The sequence below is a fragment of the Schistocerca gregaria genome, chromosome 8 (genome assembly GCF_023897955.1).
Source record: "Schistocerca gregaria isolate iqSchGreg1 chromosome 8, iqSchGreg1.2, whole genome shotgun sequence".
NCBI lineage: Eukaryota > Metazoa > Arthropoda > Insecta > Orthoptera > Acrididae > Schistocerca > Schistocerca gregaria.
The window spans coordinates 330,892,612-330,917,536 of NC_064927.1; the positions used below are offsets into that span (position 1 = coordinate 330,892,612).

General features: G+C 39.0%; 1 protein-coding gene and 1 pseudogene across 1 annotated transcript in view; one reads left to right on the forward strand and one right to left on the reverse strand.

Annotated features, from left to right (window-relative positions):
- The first annotated feature begins 6,156 nt into the window (after positions 1–6,156).
- LOC126284098 (NADH-ubiquinone oxidoreductase 49 kDa subunit-like) overlaps positions 6,157–24,925 on the forward strand; it is a 58,697-nt gene continuing 39,928 nt past the window's right edge. Inside the window, exons 1-2 of the mRNA XM_049982748.1 lie at positions 6,157–6,375; positions 6,797–7,022. Of these exons, the coding sequence (XP_049838705.1) occupies positions 6,275–6,375; positions 6,797–7,022 (327 nt within the window). The 5' untranslated portion in view covers positions 6,157–6,274. The remainder of the gene's footprint in view (positions 6,376–6,796; positions 7,023–24,925) is intronic.
- LOC126285557 (5S ribosomal RNA) lies at positions 21,100–21,218 on the reverse strand (annotated as a pseudogene).

Sequence of the window (24,925 nt, forward strand, 5' to 3'; positions counted from 1 at the left end):
TCTGATTCAGTATTTGTACAGCTGCATACAGAATGTACTCTGTTGTAGACAACTGTATCAGCTGCGAAATGCCTCAGGTTACTATTAATATTGACCACAGCGTCATTAATATGCAACATGAACAGAAAGGACCCTATACACTTCCCTGAGGTATACCTGCAGTTACTTCTACATCTGTCTATGACTCTCCATCCAAGATAACATGCTGTGTTCTCCCTATGAACAAATCGTTAACTCAGTCACAAGTTTCGTCTGATATCCCATATGATTGTGATTTTAATAGTAAGCATGGCTGTTCTACTGGGAACACTGATAAAACTTATTAATTATCTACTAAAGTTTATTAATTAAACAAAATTTATAACAAATGTTCTTGATCAGTTTTGTGTGGTAAAGTGATGAGAAGTGCAAAAACTTTTCAGAACATCGACATTTATTTGTTAGCAAAAATAAATACACGCTAAACACATCAAATAATACTTAAAAGGGAATAAGTAGAACATGTTTACTTTATTTACTATGTTTTTTTCTTATGTAGCTAATAACATTATGAACAACTGTAATTTTCTCCTTGATTTGTTTCTGACTTCTTCAATTAAAATGTTATTTTTAATGAAAATTGTTTCATTGACAATTTATATACAGTATGAACAATGGCAATGTTCCGCTATAAAAAGCAAATAAGTTGTTGCCTGCAGAAATCTGATGTGGAAGAGAACATAAAATGGAAAAATAACTGAGTCATCACTGAATAGTAGTAATTTGCCATGAAAACAGAGCACGATAAAAAAAAATAAAAATTAAGAAGCAACATAAGCATTAAATGAGCCTCTAACGTGAATTCATATTCAGAAAATAGGTTACCAGTATCTTCCGATGTTAGCAGACGATGACACCATCAAAACTTTCTTTCTGAGAATATGACGTGATGGTGCTTCGATGGTCAGTGAGAATGCTGCCACTTGAATGCATTGTGGAATGTTTTGATGTGCTGTGACAGTCAGTATGAACTGGCCTTCATAAGACAGTCTAAGTTAAATCTGCTAGTCTTCATATTTTAAGTGAACTTCGCAGAAAGGATTTAGTTATATTTAGGGTACAGACAAATATCTTAGTATTTGATGGCAATTCAGTTACAACCAGTTCACACTGGACATCACAGCACTGTCAAATCACATCACCATAACATGAAGGTATATTGATACTGTCTGTCACGTCATGGGACTTCAAGCCAGTTCCAGTCACATAATGTCAATTCGCAAGGCTGATCTCAACTGTTTTTTCGCGGGAATTACGAACTTCACAAGACGATTTTCATCTTTTTTGTGTGCAAAGTGCAGGTACATAATGCAATATACATGGATGCTGGAGTCCACATTTGTACAAAAATGACATTAGTTAGACTCAAATGGTCTCTACCGTGCAGGGATAGCTTGTATATTTGAGAAGGTACACAAAGGAGAAAAACAATGCAAAAAAAGTGTATGGGGCAGAAAAATGTCATTAAGCGGTTCAGAATTGAAATTTCACACACTACATAAGGAGCACAAGGAATAGAAAACTGCATTTCATATTTTAGCAATTCAAAGCATCAGGTTTTTCATTTTTATGTGAAATTGCACCCAGAATTACTAAAAGGAAGACATGTTACTAGTTGCCATCACGGCCCATGAAAAATTAGTGTAGTTCATGTTAAATTTACTTCCCATTGCAGTGCAAATTTTTGTGTAACTGTCGTGTGTCCCTAAATATCTTTCACTTCAAGATCTGTGGATTTTATTTACAATGTGTCTTTGGCTTTCAATTGTACAAGTGCCTTATTTGTACTGGGGTTAGCTAGTGAAACCACATAAATATATATGAACAACACTTGTAAAACCATTGCTCGCACGATCCAGAGAGCTATTTAAAAATGAATAATACTACCATAAACCATATCTAAACGAAGAGCTGTAATACACTACTTGATGAAGATTTCACAAAAAGAAGCATTTTGATGCTGTTACAGTGTCTGAAGGTTTTCAGTCCATTTCTTTATGAAACATTACAAATACCTAACAACATACAAATAAATTCCACTTACTAATCAATCTGATTCCGCCCGTAGTACTTGTTCACTTCAAGTTGCAGCCCTATCGCAGTATATACCATATTTAATATTAATAGTAAACATGGTACTACTATGTATAAAAATCAACTTCATAACTGCTTCAATTGATCTTTCTTCATTTATTATATACTTTCATTAAAGAAATAACGAAACAAAACAATTTATAATAAATAATGAACAACAAACAACTAATATCAACCAGGAAAACCACGACAAAACGAAATATGGAGATCTGCGCCTGGCCATGCATTGGGAGGAAATGAACTCTTGGGCCATGTGATCAACACGGGTGGATGATGTCAATCATCATAACTTTCTTCCGAAGAAACCTTGACGGTGCCATGAGGTGAAATGATGTCATCGGGTGGCCAATGTGGATGTTGCCAATTGAAATGCATTGCAGTATGTTTTGATGGGACCTGATGTGATATGATGGCCAGTGTGAACTTGCTTTTATTAAGGCTTGTCTACACACAACGACGATCTGTCTGCACACATAAACACACAAAGGTCTGTGTATGCAATAGATCTCCGTAGTTGTGGTATTTTCACATGACACAAGTTCCTATCTACTGCTTGCTACCATACGTCAGTGTACAAAAGCAGTTTCAGTGGCAAATGACTACACCCTCGGAACCTCAAAGTTTATTTTATTTATTCAGAAATGGAGGGCATTCTGTTATAGTCAATGTTCAGAACTTGATTTATAAAAGAAAAAAATTACAAGGAAAAATGCGAGAAGTAGAAATATCGATCAAAATGGTGTATGAAGTAGCTGATTAAACGAAGGCAGTTTTCACACATAAACTTACTTCACGAGTTGCAGAGCAAACCTTATGTTTGACGTAAATATTAGAGGATAGATTCATATAATATGGAAATATACTTAATATGTTGTTTATAAGGCCATCTCCCATAGTAGCTGTCAAATCAGTTATTACTGGTTTTTCCATCTTAAGCTTACTGCAATTTAATTAAAGATAATTTTACATCAGACACTCTTCACTTTTATTTATAAAGCATCTTCCATGCTTATTCCGCATATTGGGAACATATGTTCGTGCATTTTGTGTTGTTTTACATTAAAAACGGCTGTTTGTTTATAAAATTCGACTGCAGATTGCTCACATTGTTTCAGCCTGTTGCTTACATATTCTCCAAACCACTACTTCTTCGCTCCTTGTTGGCAACAGCTAATGTCGAAAGACTTCGTTTCACATATACACTTGACAGTACTTTTTTTAATTAAAAAAAACATAAATGCAGCACAAGAAATACTGCAGAAAGGTAAAGAGTGTCGTGTGTATATATGAAACAAAGTCTTTGGCATCAACCGGTGCTAACAAGAAGCAGTTGTTTGGAGAACATATAAACAAGAGGAAAAGGCGCTGTCAGCAGTTTGCACGTCAGCTTTATAAAGGAAACAAAGATGGTTTATGAATAAAAGCGAAAAATGTCTGGTGTAAAATTATCTGTAAGCTTAAGATGGAAAAACCAGTAATAACGGAAAAATACTTGCATGGGGAGAATATTTTCTCCACATCAACGGCTGACAGTGATGTCAAGATTCTTGGCCCTAGGAACTATAAGGATCTAGAATTTACTACTGCAGTTTCGAAACAAACATTTAGTGAAATCATATCTAACACATGCAATGCTATTTATGCTGTCCAGAAGGGTGATTTCATGAAGATCAGTAAAGTACTGTACCTCATTTCTGCAAGTTATAGAGAATATTTTTACAGTTTTAGACAGTATATTCTTAGAAATTGTGTATGTGGCCAAGAACTATAATACACTTTGTTTCTGAGACAAGATTTCAATTCCGTGCCTGCAGTTCACCAACGCATCAGAATAGAAAGCAACATTCAGAACTCTATACAGGGATTCACAGTATAGCAGTAATTGGAAAGTTTTACTTCTAATATTGCGGTGGTGAATTCTACAGTTCAACTTTAAATCTCTAGTTATGGATGATGCATTATGGTCGGAAGTAAAACACATGTAATAATAACTATATTCCAGAAAGCACTGTTCCAAGATCATGCATTATCAGTTCAACACAGCAGTCTGATTGCACTCTTCTGTATAACAAAAAGGACCTCCTTTTTTCCCTATTTTGTCACATAAGCTTATGAGATAGGTCAGTACTAAGTGACTGTATGCCAGCAATCTCCAGCACAACATCCAATAGATTTTCCTGCTTTGCAGTGAAGCCTGCAACGATTTCTTAAAAAGTGTTGTATCGTTTATCTGTAGGCTGTATCGTGCACCACTTGCAGCTTTTCTGTGAAAGACTGAGAAGCAGCTGTCTTGTTATGCTTATCGCTGTGTTCCCTGCTTTTCATTTAACACCTACAGGTATGACTCATATACATTTTGATTCATTAGTAGCACTCTCTAGAACACTGATATGTATCTGTCTTATTAAAATTCACTATACGGACACAGATGACTGGACAAACAGCTAACTCAAACACGTTTTGTATCCCAGATTTGCGGCGATCTCCTGTCCACCCGCTCTAACTTCTCTGCAAAGATGTGTTGGGAAAACACAGATTTGCGCAGTTTTGCTCAAACCTGGAAGTTCAATTTCCAGGTTTTGCTCACAGCTGATGTTTGCATAAATGTACCATACACACACTACGGTATGTCGACGCAGATGGTATGTACAAAAACATTTGAGCAGACAGATCTGTGTGTGTGCGGGTGCTTACGTTTCAAGTTGCAGCTCGAACAAGAAACATTTAACTACCGAACTGAAACTGCCATGAGCCCTGTCGATGCGTAACGATCTGTCTGAAAATATGTTTTCGCGCATCACATCTGGGCAGGCAGATCGTTGCCTTTGCATATGAGATGTGTGCAGATATTTGATGTCTGCAAACCTGGGAGTTGGAGGTTTGAGCGAAATTTCTCAAATCTGTGGGTCCTAATTACATCTGCGCAAATATGTTGGAGCGCGTGGATAGGAGATCGCTGCAAATCTGGGACAAGAACATGTTTCAGTCACCTGTTTGTTCCGTCAGGTGTTTCTCGTCTGCGTGTGCATCAGATCAGTGGTGTGCACAGTGAATGTAAAAATGGCAGATTTATGTCAGTGTTCTGGAAAATTTATTGCAGAACAATCAAAATGTATAGGAGTCACAGAAGTCTGTGGAAAATTAAAAGCACGGATACAGAGATGGATTTCTTTAACAGAGAAATCACGTCAGATAGAGAAACGGTACACAAGAAAAAAAATCTCTGCAGAATGTTTACAGCTAAAAGCTAGGGAAAGTAGCGAAAGTTATTCGGTCTGGCGCCGTAGTATTTTTAGCATATTTTCACTTAGTACTGTCCTATAAATAAATAAGTAAAATAAAAACAAGAATGTAGACCCTATTTGTTCTAAGGAAGAGTGCAGGTAGAATATTGTGTTAAGCTGATAGTGGAAGATCTTGGAAGAGTGTGTAATGGATGTAGTTATTTTTGCACTTCATTTACTTCCTAATATCATAAGTAGTTCATAACCAGAATGATTTAGAGCAAGAGCTTCTGTACAATGGTTTGCTGAAGGGAAGGGGGACAAAACTGGGGGAGGGCTGACAAGCATTTTTAATATTTTGGAAGACGAGTGGCGACTTGTAAGTACTGGTAACCATAAGAAACGTTCCAGTTCCAAGTCTGTTAAAAACCTGCGCCATACAGTCTTTGAAATCATTTCCTGGAAAGAAATATACCTTATTATGTATATTTTTCTCTTTCCCTGAGAGGTAGGAGAGAGGGAGCGACCCCCCTTGCCCTTAGGCATGGACACTCTTGGTTTAGAGGTAACTGTATAATGCACTACCACAATACTCGAAATAAAACTTTCCACCCATATTATGAGTCCCTGTCTTGAGTTTAGAACAAAATTTTTTATTCAGTTGCAAAAGATCAGACAGAGAATTGAAAATCTTGACCTAGAAACAAACTGAACTACAGCTCATTGACTGTGTATATAATTCCTAAGAATGTACTGAGTCTCAGACACGTCTGAAACGTAGAAAATATGTGTCGTGTGTACGTGCCATATTTGCAGCACGCATATTTGCGCAGGTATCTACGCAGCGAGTCTTCCCTACGGAAGGTTTTTAATAGTCGTGGAAGAAGTTTCTTTTCAGTGCTAGGCTTTGGATAGTCATGGCTGGTGTTGTGGGCACTGTGTTGCGGAAGGGGGTTTTACATTTTAATGGCGGTGGAAAAGTGTTATTTCAAAATGGGGCACCTATTTATTTTGCTGGGTATGATTTGTCAATGAGATCTTACTGACACTGTTGTTCAATATGATACATGTGTTATTCAAAAATGTTTCTGGGCGCACTCTGTCTGCTGCGAATTTTGCAAAAACGGCCGTTTCTGTCAACAAACAGGGTTTTCTCTACATAGTTTGTGCATGCTTACACTGTTTTCATGCTCTTGGTACGTTATTAATTGGAGCATCTGTTCGTCAAGTTGTACGACGACCATCTTAACCTTTCCGATAATGTAACAAATCAGCGTTAAGTTTTTCAATCAGTCTTGTCCGTTTTACATCTGTTGGCAGCAGAAAGATGCCCTTGCTACAGCCGAAGGGGTTGTGTAGATTCTGTGTTAGATACAGTAGTGTTTATTAAGTATAGTAACAGACGGAAAAATTAATTAATGTGCATCGATTTTATACAGCCAAAATAGGGGTGCAAAGAAATGGTTTCCTGACCCAGAATACATGAAGCAATTTGAAGGACCAGTGATGTACCCAAATGAAATCACTGCAAAATGGAAAATGCCTCCATACAACAACAAACTTGCTCCAGTCGAGAAGACTGTGCAAAATATGACCCTCAACTTTGGACCACAGCATCCAGCGGCCCACGGTGTACTACGACTTGTACTTGAGTTGGATGGAGAGGTTAGCAAGCTTTTCCCTTGATAGTATATTTGCTCGCTAGCTGGTTTCAGCGTAGTATTCATACTATTGATAGAAATGGATTTAGTTAATGAATACATGAAATACTGAAAGGATACTCAAATAATTTTTTAAGTTTTAATTTTTCCCAATATGTTTGATTTTCATTGTTACAGCACTCCTCACTCTCTCTCTCCCTAAGAAAGAAAAGTTATGCTGTTACAGCATTACATTTCAGTTTTTCAAAATTCAATGTAGGCTAATAATTTTCTCAACTGTTCCCAGGTTAATACTTAAGTGTCAAGAGTTTCAATGAAAAGCAGATGCAGAAGATAGTGATACAGTCTGCTCACGACACACACACACACACACACACACACACACACACAAGTATTATGTTTCTCAGTTATATTTATGGTATATCCCCAGTGGAAACCACCCAGAACTCGTACAGAGGTTTTGGGTCAAGGGAAGCATCATATTCTGCTTGTCTGCTTTGACCTGTGACCTAATGGTGGTACAGTTTGTGATATCACTATGATGTGATGTGTTGTGAATTTTTTATATTTGATTGTTTGATGGCGCTTATATAAATGTGTGAACATGTGTGTGGGGGCCGGGGGTTGGTTAGGGCGTGTGTGCCTGTGGTGGCCAACCTAGATGGTATTGCCTTAGGTTTTTGTTGGTAAGTAAATATTGTTTTGGGTTTATTTTATAGTAATTGTGATGTTTTGTCTGTTATATATTTATGGTTGTTCGGTTGTGTTCTAATTCATGTATTGAATATAGAGAATTTAGGTTTTTAAGTTATTGGGGTTGTGCTTCCACTTTTTGGAGCTGTAGGTGTTGGTATTTCTTTTTTATTGATAGTTGCGGTTGAGCTATATACACTACCGGTACACAATCAAAAGTATCTGGACACCTAGCTGAAAATGACTTAAATGTTTGTGGCACCCTCACTCAGTAATGCCGGAAATCAATATGGTGTTTGCCCACACTCAGCCTTGATGACAGCTTCCACTCTCGCATATGTTCAATGCTCATATGCTCAATCAGGTGCTGGAAGGTTTCTTGGGGAATGGCAGCCCATTCTTCATGAAGTGCTGCACTCAGGAGAGGTATTGATGTCGGTCAGTAAGGACTGGCACGAAGGTGGCATTCCAAAACATCAATGTAGGCCTGTGCTGTGATAGAGCCTTGCAAAACAACAAACGCTGCAATCCTCCTCCATGAAAAACATCACAACACCACCGTCTCTGAAATTTACTGTTGTCACTACGCACACTGGCAGATAACGTTCACTGGGCATTTGCCATACCCACATCCTGCCATTGGATCGCCACATTGTGTACCGTGACTCGTCACTCCACACAACGTTTTTCCACTGTTAAATTGTCCAATGTGTACACTCCTTACACCAAGCGAGGTGTTGTTTGGCATTTATCAGCATGATTTGTGGCTTATGAGCAGCCGCTGAACCATGAAATCCAAGTTTTCTCACTCTCCTCCTAACTGTCATATTACTTGCAGTGGAGCCAGATGCAGTTGGGAATTCCTGTGTGATGGTCTGGATAGGCGTCTGCCTATTACACATTACGGCCCTTTTCAGCTGTCGCCATCTGTCGGTAAACAGATGAGATCGGCCTGCATCCTTTTGTGCTGTATGTGTCCCTTCACGTTTACACTTCACTTTCACAATAGAGAGAAAGGAAAGATAGAAAGAATACTTTGGCAAACTACGAAATGTGAAAAATAGCAATGAAGATGGAATAACTATTGTGGGCAGACCTGGATCTGGAAGAAGGAAAGATATTATAATGTTCGAAGTGGAACTAGCGGTTAGGAGAATGAAAACAGGAAAGGCATCTGGGATAGATTAAGCAAGTTGTGATAAAGGCTACTGGACTCACTGGGTTACAATGGTTATATAGATTGTTAAGATGCATAAGGATGTAGAAATGTGTGCCTGAAGAGCGGGGAAAGGAAACAGTAATTGTGATTTTAAATGAGGGAAACAGAAAAATATGTAGTAACAATAGAGGGAGCACTCTTGCATCACAAGTAGTAAAAACCGTGGACAGGATACTGAAAAGAAGATTGGCAGAAAGGAAAGCCATTTGAAAGAGGAACATGGCTTTTGACATGGTAGAACAAAAGTGGACCCAACTTCAGTATGAGACAGATGATGGAAAGTCAGGGAGTTTGTGAAAGATTGATGGTGACATCTCTTTACTTAGTGTAGGCATAAAATATTGTGCCCAAGGAAGGGTCTGGGAGACCTAGGAGAGAGAGGGAGGTGGAAAACTAACAATTGAAATTCTTCAAGCAATGTAGGAAAAGTTTCTATGTCCAGATCAAAGTTGGAAGGAGGAGTATTACGAGGCTGAGACAAGGGAGTGTGGTATCACCATTATTGTTTGTTATGGTGATGGATAAAATTTTGAGAGACCAAAGCAGCTCATAAAAGAAGAGAGATCAAGTAAACGCTGTTTGCTGCTGATATTGTGTTGCAGAGACAAAACAGTAAGTATGTACAAGAACAAGTGGACATAGTAAATGAAAAATTGAGAAGCATGACATGAAATGCAATGTGGGGGATAATAGTAAGACAGTGGAGGTAACCAGAGGAGGCAGAGAAGGGAAAGGACAGATTAACAATAAAGGACAAGAAATTGAATTAGCAAAAAACTTAAATATTCAGGAAGTGAAATAATATGGAGTAAAAGGTTGGAGGAAGAAATTAGCAATTGGGTACAAGAGAACATTGCATTTTACCAGAGAGTGAAGAGCTTAGTCTGGGGAAGGGAGTCACAAATGAAGTGTAGGAAAGTGATGTAAAAGACGTATTTTAGACCCCTATTGACATATACATTGGAGACCTGTAGGATTACAATCCAAAACAGTGAAATGAAAATCCTAGGAGTTGTGTTAGGGAAAATGAGGGGAGACAGAGTGAAAAATGAGGATGTTAAGAAGGAAATTGGAATACAACAGTTGAGGGATGGAATTGAGAAGAGTAAGTTAAAATGGTTTAGAAATGTAAAGAGAATGGAAGATGAAAGAATATCGAAACAAATGATGGAGTCCAAATTTGAGGGCAAGTTTGATTGACTCAAGTAACACCAGTTTAAGAAGGCATCTGGGCTGGAACAAAACAGAAAAACATGAAGACCACTTAAAAAGGAATATGGACAGGAACAAAACCGAAGAATGGTGGAAAAGGGTGGGGGGGATTAAGTGCGAAATGTGGCATAATCATGGATAAAAGGGAACAAAGAGGATGGGGCTGTATTGAAGGCTTTTTACTAGACAATAAACATTATTTTAATCCTGATATCTTCATCTATGCTCTTTCAGAGCAAGCTGGTTTCACTTGATTGATACTTCTAGAATTCATGTGAATTCTATTAGTGTAATACACTGCTTGACAAATGCTTAGGAAAAGAGAATACACATTGTTCGACAGGAATAATCACAGGTAATGGTACTCTACATATGGAATAGAGATGGAGTGGTTTATTTATAATGAAACATGGCACAGATTTCACCAGATGAGAAAGCAGGGTAACAGATACAAGAAATTCATGTTTGACTTAGGTCAGACCCCCAACATAAAGGTTGATATAGGATTCATGGTAATGAATACATGCTCCTCGGTCACTGGTGCACATATTGCACCCATTACACAGGCTACTGAAGTGTTAAAGGAGTTCTTGATGGACATTCTCACTCCTCTCTCAAGGCAAGTTTTCAGTTTATGCATTGAGCACAGAGGGAGTGTTTGGTGGGAAACACACATGCCAAGAGCATCCCAGGATACTCTAAACGGCTTAGAGCCAGGGAGTATGTGGCTGTTCCATACATCCAATATCTTCTCTTTCCAGTGTATCCTACACTTCAGTGGCATCTGTGGCAGGGCATTGTCATCTACAAACAGTCGGGACCTTATGCACCCATAACCAGGTGGACATGATCCGGAATAAAATCCCTTCTATACCACTGTGCCATAATGGTACCTTGCGCAAAGATACGCTGTGGTGAAACTTCCTGGCAGATTAAAACTGTGTGCCCGACCGAGACTCGAACTCGGGACCTTTGCCTTTCGCGGGCAAGTGCTCTACCAACTGAGCTACCGAAGCACGACTCACGTCCGGTACTCACAGCCTTACTTCTGCCAGTATCCGTCTCCTACCTTCCAAACTTTACAGAAGCTCTTCTGCGAAACTTGCAGAACTAGCACTCCTGAAAGAAAGGATATTGCGGAGACATGGCTTAGCCACAGCCTGGGGGATGTTTCCAGAATGAGATTTTCACTCTGCAGCGGAGTGTGCGCTGATATGAAACTTCCTGGCAGATTAAAACTGTGTGCCCGACCGAGACTCGAACTCGGGACCTTTGCCTTTCGCGGGCAAGTGCTCTACCAACTGAGCTACCGAAGCACGACTCACGTCCGGTACTCACAGCCTTACTTCTGCCAGTATCCGTCTCCTACCTTCCAAACTTTACAGAAGCTCTTCTGCGAAACTTGCAGAACTAGCACTCCTGAAAGAAAGGATATTGCGGAGACATGGCTTAGCCACAGCCTGGGGGATGTTTCCAGAATGAGATTTTCACTCTGCAGCGGAGTGTGCGCTGATATGAAACTTCCTGGCAGATTAAAACTGTGTGCCCGACCGAGACTCGAACTCGGGACCTTTGCCTTTCGCGGGCAAGTGCTCTACCAACTGAGCTACCGAGTGAGTCGTGCTTCGGTAGCTCAGTTGGTAGAGCACTTGCCCGCGAAAGGCAAAGGTCCCGAGTTCGAGTCTCGGTCGGGCACACAGTTTTAATCTGCCAGGAAGTTTCATATCAGCGCACACTCCGCTGCAGAGTGAAAATCTCATTCTGGATACGCTGTGGTGTTCAGCCATTGTAGACAATGCCAGTCCATACCAAAATGCCTAGACCATACTGTTGATATTCATGAACATTCTGTTGTGTGTAAAATATTCTGCTCCGTGTCCACACCAACTGGTGGCCGGAATCATTGCCACTGTTAACCAGGATTAATTGGAGAACATCATTCTGGACTACGGTTGCTGACCCCACCCAACATGCTTCCTGCACCAATGAACTCTTTCTTGATGATGGCATGGTTATAGTGGGGTACATTTAAGAGGCTCTCGAGTATGCAAACCAGCCTGATACAATCACTGTGAAAAATGTTCTGGCAGAGATATTTATCAGTAGCAGTTGCAAGATCTGCAACGATCAGCCTAGGAGTGCAACGCCTGTTCCTTTTTGCCATTAGGGCTACTTACCGATCCTTTTACAATGTAGTGGTCTGTCTGTCATCAACAATTTGCTTTTACATAAGATTTCCTCCTCCATCATGCCTAATCGCGAGATGACACTTACTGTATATTATTGTTGTCTTCAGTCCTGAGACTGGTTTGATGCAGCTCTCCATGCTACTCTATCCTGTGCAAGCTTCTTCATCTCCCAGTACCTACTGCAACCTACATCCTTCTGAATCTGTTTAGTGTATTTATCTCTTGGTCTCCCTCTAAGATTTTTACCCTCCACGCTGCCCTCCAATACTAAACTGGTAATCCCTCGATGTCTCAGAACATGTCCTACCAACCGATCCCTTTTTCTAGTCAAGTTGTACCACAAGCTCCTCTTCTCCCCTATTCTACTCAATACCTCCTCATTAGTTATGTGATCAACCCATCTAATCTTCAGCATTCTTCTGTAGCACCACATTTTGAAAGCTTCTATTCTCTTCTTGTCTGAGCTATTTATCGTCCACGTTTCACTTCCATACATGGCTACACTCCATACAAATACTTTCAGAAACGACTTCCTGACACTTAAATCAATACTCGATGTTAACAAATTTCTCTTCGTAAGAAACACTTTCCTTGCCGTTGCCAGTCTACATTTTATATCCTTTCTACTTCGACTGTCATCAGTTATTTTGCTCCCCAAATAGCAAAACTCCTTTACTACTTTAAGTGTCTCATTTCCTAATCTAATTCCCTCAGCATCACCCGATTTAATTTGACTACATTCCATTATCCTTGTTTTGCTTTTGTTGATGTTCATCTTATATCCTCCTTTCAAGACACTGTCCATTCCGTTCAACTGCTCTTCCAAGTCCTTTGCTGTCTCTGACAGAATTACAATGTCATCGGCGAACCTCAAAGTTTTTATTTCTTCTCCATGAATTTTAATACCTAATCCGAATTTTTCTTTTGTTTCCTTTACTGCTTGCTCAATATACAGATTGAATAACATTGGGGAGAAGCTACAACCCTGTCTCACTCCCTTACCAACCACTACTTCCCTTTCATGCCCCTCGACTCTTATAACTGACATCTGGTTTCTGTACAAATTGTAAGTAGCCTTTCGCTCTCTGTACTTTACCCCTGCCACCTTTAGAATTTAAAAGAGAGTATTCAAATCTACATTGTCAAAAGCTTTCTCCAAGTCTACAAATGCTAGAAACATAGGTTTGCCTTTCCTTAATCTTTCTTCTAAGATAAGTCGTAGGGTCAGTATTGCCTCAAGTGTTCCAACATTTCTACGGAATCCAAACTGATCTTCCCCGAGGTCGGCTTCTATCAGCTTTTCCATTCGTCTGTAAAGAACGCGCGTTAGTATTTTGCAGCTGTGACTTATTAAACTGATAGTTCGGTAATTTTCACATCTGTCAACACCTGCTTTCTTTGGGATTGGAATTATTATATTCTTCTTGAAGTCTGAGGGTATTTCACCTGTCTCATACATCTTGCTCACCAGATGGTAGAATTTTGTCAGGACTGGCTCTCCCAAGGCCATCAGTAGTTCTAATGGAATGTTGTCTACTCCTGCGGCCTTGTTTCGACTCAGGTCTTTCAGTGCTCTTCAAACTCTTCACCCAGTATCATATCTCCCATTTCATCTTCATCTACATCCTCTTCCATTTCCATAATATTGTCCTCAAATACATCGCCTTTGTATAGACCCTCTATATACTCCTTCCACCTTTCTGCTTTCCTTTCTTTGCTTAGAACTGAGTTTCCATGTGAGCTCTATGTACATACAAGTGGTTCTCTTATCTCCAAAGGTATCTTTAATTTTTCTGTAGGCAGTATCTATCTTACCCCTAGTGAGATAAGCCTCTACATCCTTACATTTGTCCTCTAGGCATCTCTGCTTAGCCATTTTGCATTTCCTGTCAATCTCATTTTTGAGGCGTTTGTATTCCTTTTTGCCTGCTTCATTTACTGCATTTTTATATTTTCTCCTTTCATCAATTAAATTCAGCATTTCTTCTGTTACCCAAGGGTTTCTACTAGGTCACGTCTTTTTACCTATTTGATCCTCTGCTGCCTTCACTATTTCATCCCTCAAAGCTACCCATTCTTCTTCTAGTGTATTTCTTTCCCCCATTCCTGTCAATTGTTCCCTTATGCTCTCCCTGAAACTCTGTACAATCTCTGGTTCTTTCAGTTTATCCTGGTCCCATCTCCTTAAATTCCCACCTTTTTGCAGCTTCTTCAGTTTTAATCTACAGTTCGTAACCAATAGATTGTGGTCAGAATCCACATCTGCCCCTGGAAACGTCTTAAAATTCAAAACCTGGTTCCTAAATCACTGTCTTACCATTATATAATCTATCTGATACCTTTTAGTATTTCCAGGGTTCTTCCATGTATACAACCTTCTTTTAAGATTCTTCAACCAAGTGTTAGCTATGATTAAGTTATGCTCTGCGCAAAATTCTACCAGGCGGCTTCCTCTTTCATTTCTTCCCCCCAATACATATTCACCTACTATGTTTCCTTCTCTCCCTTTTCCTACTGACGAATTCCAGTCACCCATGACTTAAATTTTGGTCTCCCTTCACTACCTGAATAATTTCTTTTATCTCATCATACATTTCATCTATTTCTTCGTCATCTGCAGAGCTAGTTGGCATATAAACTTGTACTACTTTAGTAGGTGTGGGCTTCGTGTCTATCTTGGCCACAATAATGCATTCACTATGCTGTTTGTAGTAGCTTACCCGTACACCTATTTTTTTATTTATTATTAAACCCACTCCTGGATTACCCCTATTTGATTTTGTATTTATAACCCTGTATTCACCTGACCAAAAGTCTTGTTGTTCTTGTCACCAAACTTCACTAATTCCCACTATATCTAACTTGAACCATCCATTTCCCTTTTTAAATTTTCTAACCTACCTGCCCGATTGAGGGATCTGACATCCACGCTCTGATCCGTAGAACGCTAGTTTTCTTTCTCCTGATAACAACGTCCTCTTGAGTAGTCCCCGCCCGGAGATCAGAACGGAGGACTATTTTACCTCCGGAATATTTTACCCTAGAGGACGCCGTCGTCATTTAATCATACAGTAAAGCTGCATGCCCTTGGGAAAAATTACGACTGTAGTTTCCCCTTGCTTTCAGCTGTTCGCAGTACCAGAACAGCAAGGCCATTTTGGTTAATGTTACAAGGCCAGATCAGTCAATCATCCAGACTGTTGCCCCTGCAACTACTGGAAAGGCTGCTGCCCCTCATCAGGAACCACATGTTTGTCTGGCCTCTCAACAGATACCCCTCCGTTGTGGTTGCACCTACGGTACGGCTATCTGTATCGTTGAGGCACGCAAGCCTACCCACCAACGGCAAGTTCCATGGTTCATGGGGGGGAGGGGGTGACACTTATGGAACACCAATTTCTGTGCCACAATAGTGACACACTGACCAGCTTCAAGGTGTCCAACTGCTCAAATTATGTTTTGGAAACATGTTGCCATACCACATGGAATGTCATACTAATGGTTCCACAACCAACTTCATCAGTCTCCATTCTATATGAACTGTCGAATACATACAGTGTTGGTGCACAGGCTTCCCTGCAATTAACATGCCCCGTCCTCTACATTTGTTTCTGCTATGATTGGACAGTTGTTCCAGAGCAGTTGTCTGTGTTTCTGTAGCAGTTGTCAAACAACATAGTTAGTTGGAAAAAGTCGCCATACTCTACCACTACACATTTTCCATGGTTCTATAACAGATTGATGAAAGTAATATACATCTGTTATTTCTTTGAAGCTATCCACTAAGCCACCTTAAAAACTGGGGCGACTGCTTTTAATGACACGAGAAACTTAACGATCAGCGATCTATGACAACCGCCACTAGATGAGGCGCTAGTTCTTCTGAGTATTTATTATAAAATCAAACAAATATCCAGTCTTGTGCTGTGACTTTCCTTGTGTCAACTTTGCTCACTTATAGCATCTAAAGGTACTTTTCCCATCATCTGTTATTTTTGCACTTGTGCGATGATTGAGGGGTGTGACATTAGTGAGCTTCTTTCCAGTAAGTTGTTTGGAAAACAGTGTGTTTTGTCCAGCAATACCAGTGTGTGTACTGGAGCTTGCTCCTTCTTAAGGATAGATATTCTCCACTGACGACATAATATTACTCATAACAAATGTAATGCACAGTGTAGATGGCATAATCCATATCACTTCAGGCAGGGGGGTACCTTCACAATTTCAGATGTTATTGAATTTAGCATATGTCAGAATTCAGGAGTAAGTAAGAAACATGTTTTATTTTCTGTTTTCTTCAAAAAAATTCCTGCTCCGAGATACAGGCCTCAAAAGATGACACTGTGAACACCATTTTGAAGATGCGAATTTGGAAAGTTTTTAAAATGCTGTATCTCTGTAACAGTTCTACATCTACATCCACATCCATACTCCGCAAGCCACCCGACGGTGTGTGGCGGAGGGTACCCTGAGTACCTCTATCGGTTCTCCCTTCTATTCCAGTCTCGTATTGTACGTGGAAAGAAGGATTGTCGGTATGCTTCTGTGTGGGCTCTAATCTCTCTGATTTTATCCTCATGGTCTCTTCGCGAGATATACGTAGGAGGGAGCAATATACTGCTTGACTCTTCGGTGAAGGTATGTTCTCGAAACTTTAACAAACTTTGTTAGTTTTTTATTTGAAAGATAAATTACTTTGATTACAATGGTATCCTTTGTTTGTATATATCTGCCAAAGTTATTTTACTGTTGCCTTTTGAATTTTTTTATAATTTATAGAAATTTTTTTCCTCAAAAATGTCAATCCAGAAAAGTTAATTCTTTTTTGTTGAATAGTACCATTAGTACTATATTCTCTGTAAAGGAGAGCTTCCACTTTTAAGCTGGACAGGTTTTATTTTAAAAATTTTTTTTTTAACTTTCAATGTCTTCACTGAAGATGTTTCTTACTAATTTCTTTTTTACAATGTTTGTTTCTGTTGTCTTTGCAGTTATTTCTTACCCTTTCTTCGTTGCACTTACTTCTTACACTTTCTTGTAGTTTCTTGTCAGTTTCTTTGTCATGGTTGTTCATTGCAGGTTTCTGTATTTTATTTGTTCAGTGCTAATTTGTTTACAGAAGAAGCTTCTAAGAAATCTGAGACCATCCAGTGAGTTCTGTGTTTTCTTGAGGAATTTTCCCAGTTGACACAGTTGCAGTGTGTTGTGTGAAAAGGACTGTCTTCTGACTCGGGCCACTGGAGAGTGAAGTGTGCTGACTATTTACATAAAAAAAAAAAAAAACTTTGTTCAGGTTGAGAATAAGTTTTCTCATTTGTAGACTCTGTTTCAAAGTGAAGATGTTTCCAATCGAGACTTTTTGTGTTCTAAATGTTTTGACAGAATAACAATAATGATAGATCTGAATAAGGTGAAGCCTCCCATGGTGCAGATGATGCAGATTTTGCATCAGTAGAGGAAGAATTAAACACCCTGAATCAGTCAATTACAGAGGTAGGTGTTAGTCCTGTTAAGAAACCAAGGTCAATGAAGTTGAGTCATAAGCTCTGTGCATCAAGAAAGTGCATAGAAATTACTAAAGCTATGGATGAGTACACTGTAGCAAAACTGGCCACATTCTTTTAAGTAGAAATTCCATTTTCAGAAGAAAATAAACCAAAGCACTCTTGCACCTCTTGCCAAGAATTTTTCACAAATATCAATTCAACTGATGAATATTGTGCATCCTACAATGAAAAGGTGCAAGTTTTAACTATTATTCCAGAGACATTTTCAGAGTAAACAATTTTGAACCACATTCCATCAGTATCAAAGTACATATAGACAAATAAAGAAATGCGAGGTTTATAAAAGGAGTCTTTGGCAGATCAGATCCCTATTGTGGTCACCCTGTAGAAGCAGTTCAGATCCCTATTGTGCTTATCCTGTAGAAGCAGTTTAAATAGTGCAGTCATTTTAATGGTAGATAAATGGGACTGTTCTTGCCAGAGTGCCAACAAAAAAGACACTGTAACTGTAACAGTTGAAAGTAAAAAACGTTGTGCAAATGAAGAGCTACATGACTCGCAGTATTAAAGAAACCTTTCCAATTTACAAGAGCAACTATACAACTTCACATACTGGAAGATCAAAATTATGTGCACTATGACCCAAGTGTTTAGTTCCACACCCATCTAGAGATGTCTGTTTATGTGTATACTGCATGAATTTTTAACTTTGTGTGCTAACTATGAAGAACTTAATGGAGCATGTGACATATGGCTCCTTGGTTGAGTGTGTGAAGTCATTAGTAGTCTGTGACATAAAAAAAAGACTTTTTTGTTTCAAGAATGTGGTGACTGCCCTGGGAAGAGAGGACTGTCTTTACAGACACTTGGCCTGGAAGACGTAGCAGATAACTCTCTAGAAATTACATATGTGACATGGGAGGAAAATAAACTAATTAAGAAAACTGTTGCCTTTGACAGTTTCATAGATGAACTTGGTAAATGGTCAGTGGAGGCAGTAGCACACCAGCATCTGAAGAAATTGCAACACCACCACATTGCAGAAGTGAAAGGGTGTGTACAGACTGAAGAACTGTGTTTAGTGTTTCACTGTGATTTTGCTGGGAACTGGTCTGTGATTCTCCCACAAGAAGGACAAGGGTATCATTACTGTAATGACCAGGTTTCAGTTTTTACATGAGTAACATATCTTCAAAACAAGACCATAAGTGTTGCAGTTATAAGTGATGACACAGCACATGCTTTTCTAGCAATGCAGAAAATTCTTCAACTGCAAACAGGGGCAGAGAAGATCATTATTATTTCTGATGGTGCTCCTAGTCATTTTAAAAATCATTACCAGCTGTTTGAATTGAGTAAGTTGCTTGTGCCAAGTGGCTGGGTATATAGTGCTACTGTTCATGGGAAGGGGCCTTATGATGGTGTAGGAGGCCTGCTAAACACCATGCTACAAAATGTAATCTTTCCAGACCAATTACAGCTGTAATCCAAAATGCTCAGGATTTTACGAGAGTAGTGAAACCTTCATCCACAGCCCTCATTCTTTTGTCCAAAGAGGAAGTCAGAGAATTCTATGGGCAGAAAAAAGACAGTGATGGGTGAACTCATATTGCACACACTTTAAAGAACAAGAAAGAAGAAATTTTGTTTGTTCAGCCAACAGTTCAGAAACAGAACGATAATACTCAAATACCCACTCTGAGAAGGGGATGTTTGTGGCGTGTGTGTGTGTATATATGATTGTGACAAGTGGATTTCAGAGATTATAGGCTCCAGTTATAAGTTAAATGAAATTGTAGTGAATTTTATGCTACCACATGGACCAACTGCTGGATACAGGTTTCCAGCTGAAGGACAGCAGCAATGCCATCAGTGGTCACTTCCTGTTCACAATGTTTTGAAGACTGTAAGTGCTCTAATTCTTATTGCTTCAACATGAAGGCATCACTCTATATCAGAGAAAGATACTGAAGCTGCGGAGCACATTTATAGTTCATTGACGCTAATTTTGGTAAAAAACAGAGTGCACAGAAGTTGTATAAATTGAAACCTTTAAGTCTTTGGACCTTTCACATACATTTTGGAACTACTTAAAATGCTTGAAAAATGAGTCTCTTAATTGTTTATAAAACCTGTTCAGTCGAAAACTGGTACTAACAACAGAGAAAAAAAAAAAATTCATGGATTGACATTTTAGGATTTTTTTTTCCATAAATTATAAAAAAAGTTCAGAACACTATAGTCAAAGAACTTTGACAGTTAAGTCCAAATGGATGATTTCTTTGTAATCATAAAGCAGTTATCTTTCAAATAAAAAACCGCAACAAAAAATCTAGAACTGTTTCAGTGATATCACATTTTAAATTTTTTTCCAATATTTGCATCTTCAAAATGGTATGCACAGTGTCATCTTTGGAGGGCTGTATCTAGATCCGAAATTTTTTTGGAGAAAACAAAAAAATACTTAATCCTTCATTTTAACGCGCTAAATTAAATAACATTGAGACTATGAAGATAAGATTTTTTTCCTAGTCTGCCTGGATTGATATGGACTACGCCCGATGACTTTCTGTTTAGTGAAGTATATGTGAAATATTACAGGGTTTAAGTTAGCTTCTTAAGTCTGTGGAGATAATATGGAGAAAGGAGTAGTTGCCACATTTGTTAGACACTGTTTTAATTTCAAGAATGTTGACATTAATTAATTTTGATCAGAGCTGCACTTAAAAGCAGCTTGGGCAACATAAGTAGTATTTCGTAATAAGTTCTTCATAATAGTAAGTATGTACAGAACGCCTTCAAGAAACTTTGTCTTCATAAAAGATTTGGAAGCTCTGTTGTCAGTCTCACAGTAAAAAAGAAATAATGGTTGCTGGTGACTTAATGTGGGTCTGTTAAAAAGCTCTTGTCAGTGAACAATTATTGCACTGTGATTCAATTTAATTCCTACTGTGGACTTTGCATTAGAGTATGTGAATTCTCGGAGCATGTTATTGATAAGAGCATTGTAGACAAATTTAGGGGGGAAAAGGTATATCAAACAAAAAACAACGCCATCCTTGAAGGTCCAACAGTACCGACTGGCTGCCATGTCATCCTCAGCCCTTAGGTGCCACTGGATGCAGATATGGAGGGGCATGTGATCAGTGCACCACTTTCCTGGCCATTGTCAGTTTTTGTTATCATTGCTACTATTGTTTCTCAATCAAGTGGCTCCTCAATTGGCCTCAAAGGGTCTGAAAGGGCAAAGTGCACCCCGCTTGACAACAGCACTTGACAGACCCAGACAGTGACCCATTCAAGTGCTAGCCAAGCCCAACAGTGCTTAACTTCGGTGATCTGATGGGAACCAGTGCTACCACTATGGCAAGGCCGTTGGCTGAAAAGTCATATCACAAAACCAGTGGTAATTGGGCTATGTGATTGAGACATGCAACATTTTATGTTAGATGTTGAAACTTGTCAGGATATAAAATCTATGCAAAATGAGTACAGGATGGTAATAATCAGTCAAAAATTGAGAATATTAGGAGATTGCTCAAAGATATGAATTGGTTAGATATTTATGATTTTTCAGACTCAAATGAAAAATACAAAACATTAATTAATAAAGTTACTTCCTCATTTTCACTTAAAGATAACCCAAATCAAACAGAAGTCATAAAGTAAATTGTGTATTTCAAAAGGGATAAAGGTACGTGGGACAAAAAGGTAATTATCTACTGTCTAGGAACAGCTCTGATGTTAGCATTGTAATGCTTTACAAAGAATACTGCAAAATATGGAAGCAAGTAATCCAGAAATATAAGCAGCTGTATTATGAGAAAAAGATAATTACATCAGCAACAAAATAAAAACTATTAGATATAGTGAAGACAGACAGGTGGGGCCAGAAAGGAAGAGGAACAGACAACTCTAAAAATAAATGAGACATTGGTAGACTGCTTGGGGCTACCAGGTTCAGTTAACATTACAATGGAATATCTGAGACCAGTCTCTACAAATAACTTTAATAAAATGTAAATGACGTTCACTTGTCCCTAAGAAGTTACAACCACAATAAAAGTATTATAGTGGCTGTTGTATCATATAGACAAAGTTAATCAAAGAGTGTTCATATGAGTTGAGTTCTATCTTAAGTTATACAGCAGAACATTTCCATACTGGCTAAAATATATTGAAGTTAAGCCTCTTTACAAAAGGGGGATAAAGAGATAGTGTCAAACTATTGACCAATTCCATTTTTGCCAGATTTTTCAAAAATATTTAAAAATGTTGTTACTGCAAATAATATATTGTCCAAGTCACAGTTAGGGTTCATTTAGGGATTGGATATACAGAAGGTTATGTACACAGTCAGTGAGAATGTACTTAATTCAATAGATAACAAATTAGAGGCTGCTGGCATTTTGTGTGATCTGTTAGAAGTCTGTGACTTAGTGAATCACAGCAATCTCTTAAGTGAATTAGATTACTATGGTGTCACTGGCAGTGCTGTGAAGTGGTTTGAGTCTTACCCAACAGGAAGTAAAGGGTATCATTGTGAAATACCTGTGGAGTAAGCAATCAGTCTTCATCTGCTTGGGAATTACATGTGGTGTTGCTCAAGGTTCTTGACTCTATTGCTTTCTCTTGTGTATATTGCTGGCCGGAGTGGCCGTGCGGTTCTGGATGCTACAGTCAAGAGCCGAGTGACCGCTACGGTCACAGGTTCGAATCCTGCCTCGGGCATGGATGTGTGTGATGTCCTTAGGTTAGTTAGGTTTAATTAGTTCCAAGTTCTAGGCGACTGATGACCTCATAAGTTAAGTCGCATAGTGCTCAGAGCCTTGTGTACATTAATGACCTCTCATCTGTTATATTGCCACAGGCTAAGTGTGTTTTGTTACAAACATTGCAGTAAAGAACAAGTCAAGACAGATTTAGAAATGGTAGCTAATCAAATTTTCATTGACATTAATGAATGGTTTAACACTAACTCACTTTGAAAAAACCAACTATACACTGTTCAGAACCTGCAAGAGATTTCCTTTCAGCATTTGTATAACATATGAAGACATGCAGATAGAAGAGGTTGGCAGTGTTAAATTTCTTGGATTACAACTCAATAATAAATAAAGTTGGGAAGGACATAACACACAATTACGTAAGTCTGTATTTGTAACGTGAATTGTCAGACAAAGGAGAAATAAATATAAAAAATCTTGCATACTTTGCTTGCTTTTGTTTTATTATGTTATAAAGAATCATATCCTGAAATAACATCTCAAACGAAGCAAAAGTTTTTAGAGTGGAGAAACGTTAAATAAGATTAATTTGTGGTGTACATTCAAGAACATCATGTAGCAACCCGTTCAAGCAGCTGGGTATTCTAATCACTGCTTCTCAGAATTTGTCCCAAATAATATGCTTGTTGAAACTTCCTGGCAGATAGCTATTGGTTGGAAACAAACAAATTTCCAGAATTTTCACTCTGCAATAGAGTGTGTGTTGATATGAAACTTCCTGGCAGATTAAAACATGGGACTTCTGCTTTTTGCGGCAAGTGCTCTAGCAACTAAGCTACTGGAGCACGACTCACACTCCATCCTCACAGCTTTAATTCTGCCAGTACCTCTCACGGGGCGTGAGTTGTACTTTGGTAGATCAGTTGGTAGAGCACTTGCCGGCAAAAGACGAGAGTCCTGAGTTTGAGTCTTGGCCCGGCACACAGTTTTAATCTGGCAGGAAGTTTCATATCAGCGTACACTCTGCTGCAGAATGACAATCTCATTCCGGAAACGTCCTCCAGGCTGTGGCAAAGCCATATTCCTGCAATATCCTTTCTTCCAGGAGTGCAAGTTTCGCAGGAGAGCTTCTGTGAAGTTTGGAAGGTAGGAGACGAGGTATTTGGCAGAATTAAAGCTGTGAGGACAGGGCATGAATCTGCTTGGATAGGTCGGTTGGTAAAGCACTTGCCTGTAAAAGGCAAGAGTTCCGAGTTCATCTCGGCCCGGCACACAGTTTTAATCTGCCAGGAAGTTTCATACCAGTGCATGCTCCATTGCAAAGTGAAAATCTCATTCTGGAAATATGTTTGTTTCCAACCAATAGCTAGTACAGGTTTATAATTATTGAATTATATGAAAAATACATAAAATAGTTAAAAAATATGGTGTGCACATGCTTTATTCAACATGTAAACATCACTACAGTTACTCGGATTTTAGTTGACATTTTGGATATGCCGCCCATTATTGGCTATAATGTGGCGCAGATGAATAGTCAAATTCTGCATGACCTGCTGAAGTACTGGAACTTTGATGCTGTCGATGACCTCCTGATTGGCTGTTTCCATTTCAGTAATGGTTTTGGGCCTGTTGCTGCACACCTTGTCTTTATTATTGCCCCCACAAAATGAAGTCGTATGTGTCCAGATCCAGAGAATATGGCAGCCAATCGAGGCCCATGCCAGGGCCCTCTAGGTACCCGCGGTCCTTAAAGTGCTCCTTCAGGGCATCAGACACTCTACTGCTTCAGTGGGGTCGAGCTCTGTCTTCATGAACCACATCTTGTTGAAATCAGGGACACATTGGGTAACGGGGATGAAATCATCTTCCAGAACCTTACCATGCTATCAAGGAATATTGCACCAACTATTCTGTGACTGGACATTACACACCTCACAGTCACCTGTTTAGGGTGAAGAGACTCCTTGATTGTGAAATGCAGGATCTCAGTCCCCCAAATGCACCAGTTTTGCTTATTGATGGACCCATCCAAACGAAAATTGGCTTTGTCACTAAACCAAACCATACTAATTCCCATCTGACCCATGGCCTACCGTTCAGAAATTATGATTTTATTTCATATAGTTCAATAGTTGTCCCCCCTGTACATAGTATAACTATGTAAATGTGGTAAACATCTCATTTATTCATCACAATCCACAAAAACAGTTAACTTAAGTAAGTGAGTAGTACCAGTTCCAGGAATGGTTGTTGGTGAAGGGCCGGATTGTAGCAGATGAACATAAAAACGCAAATGCACAGATCTGCTAGAGCTTGCCGCGCTGGCCCTCTTATGTGGCTCTAGAAATCATGTGACC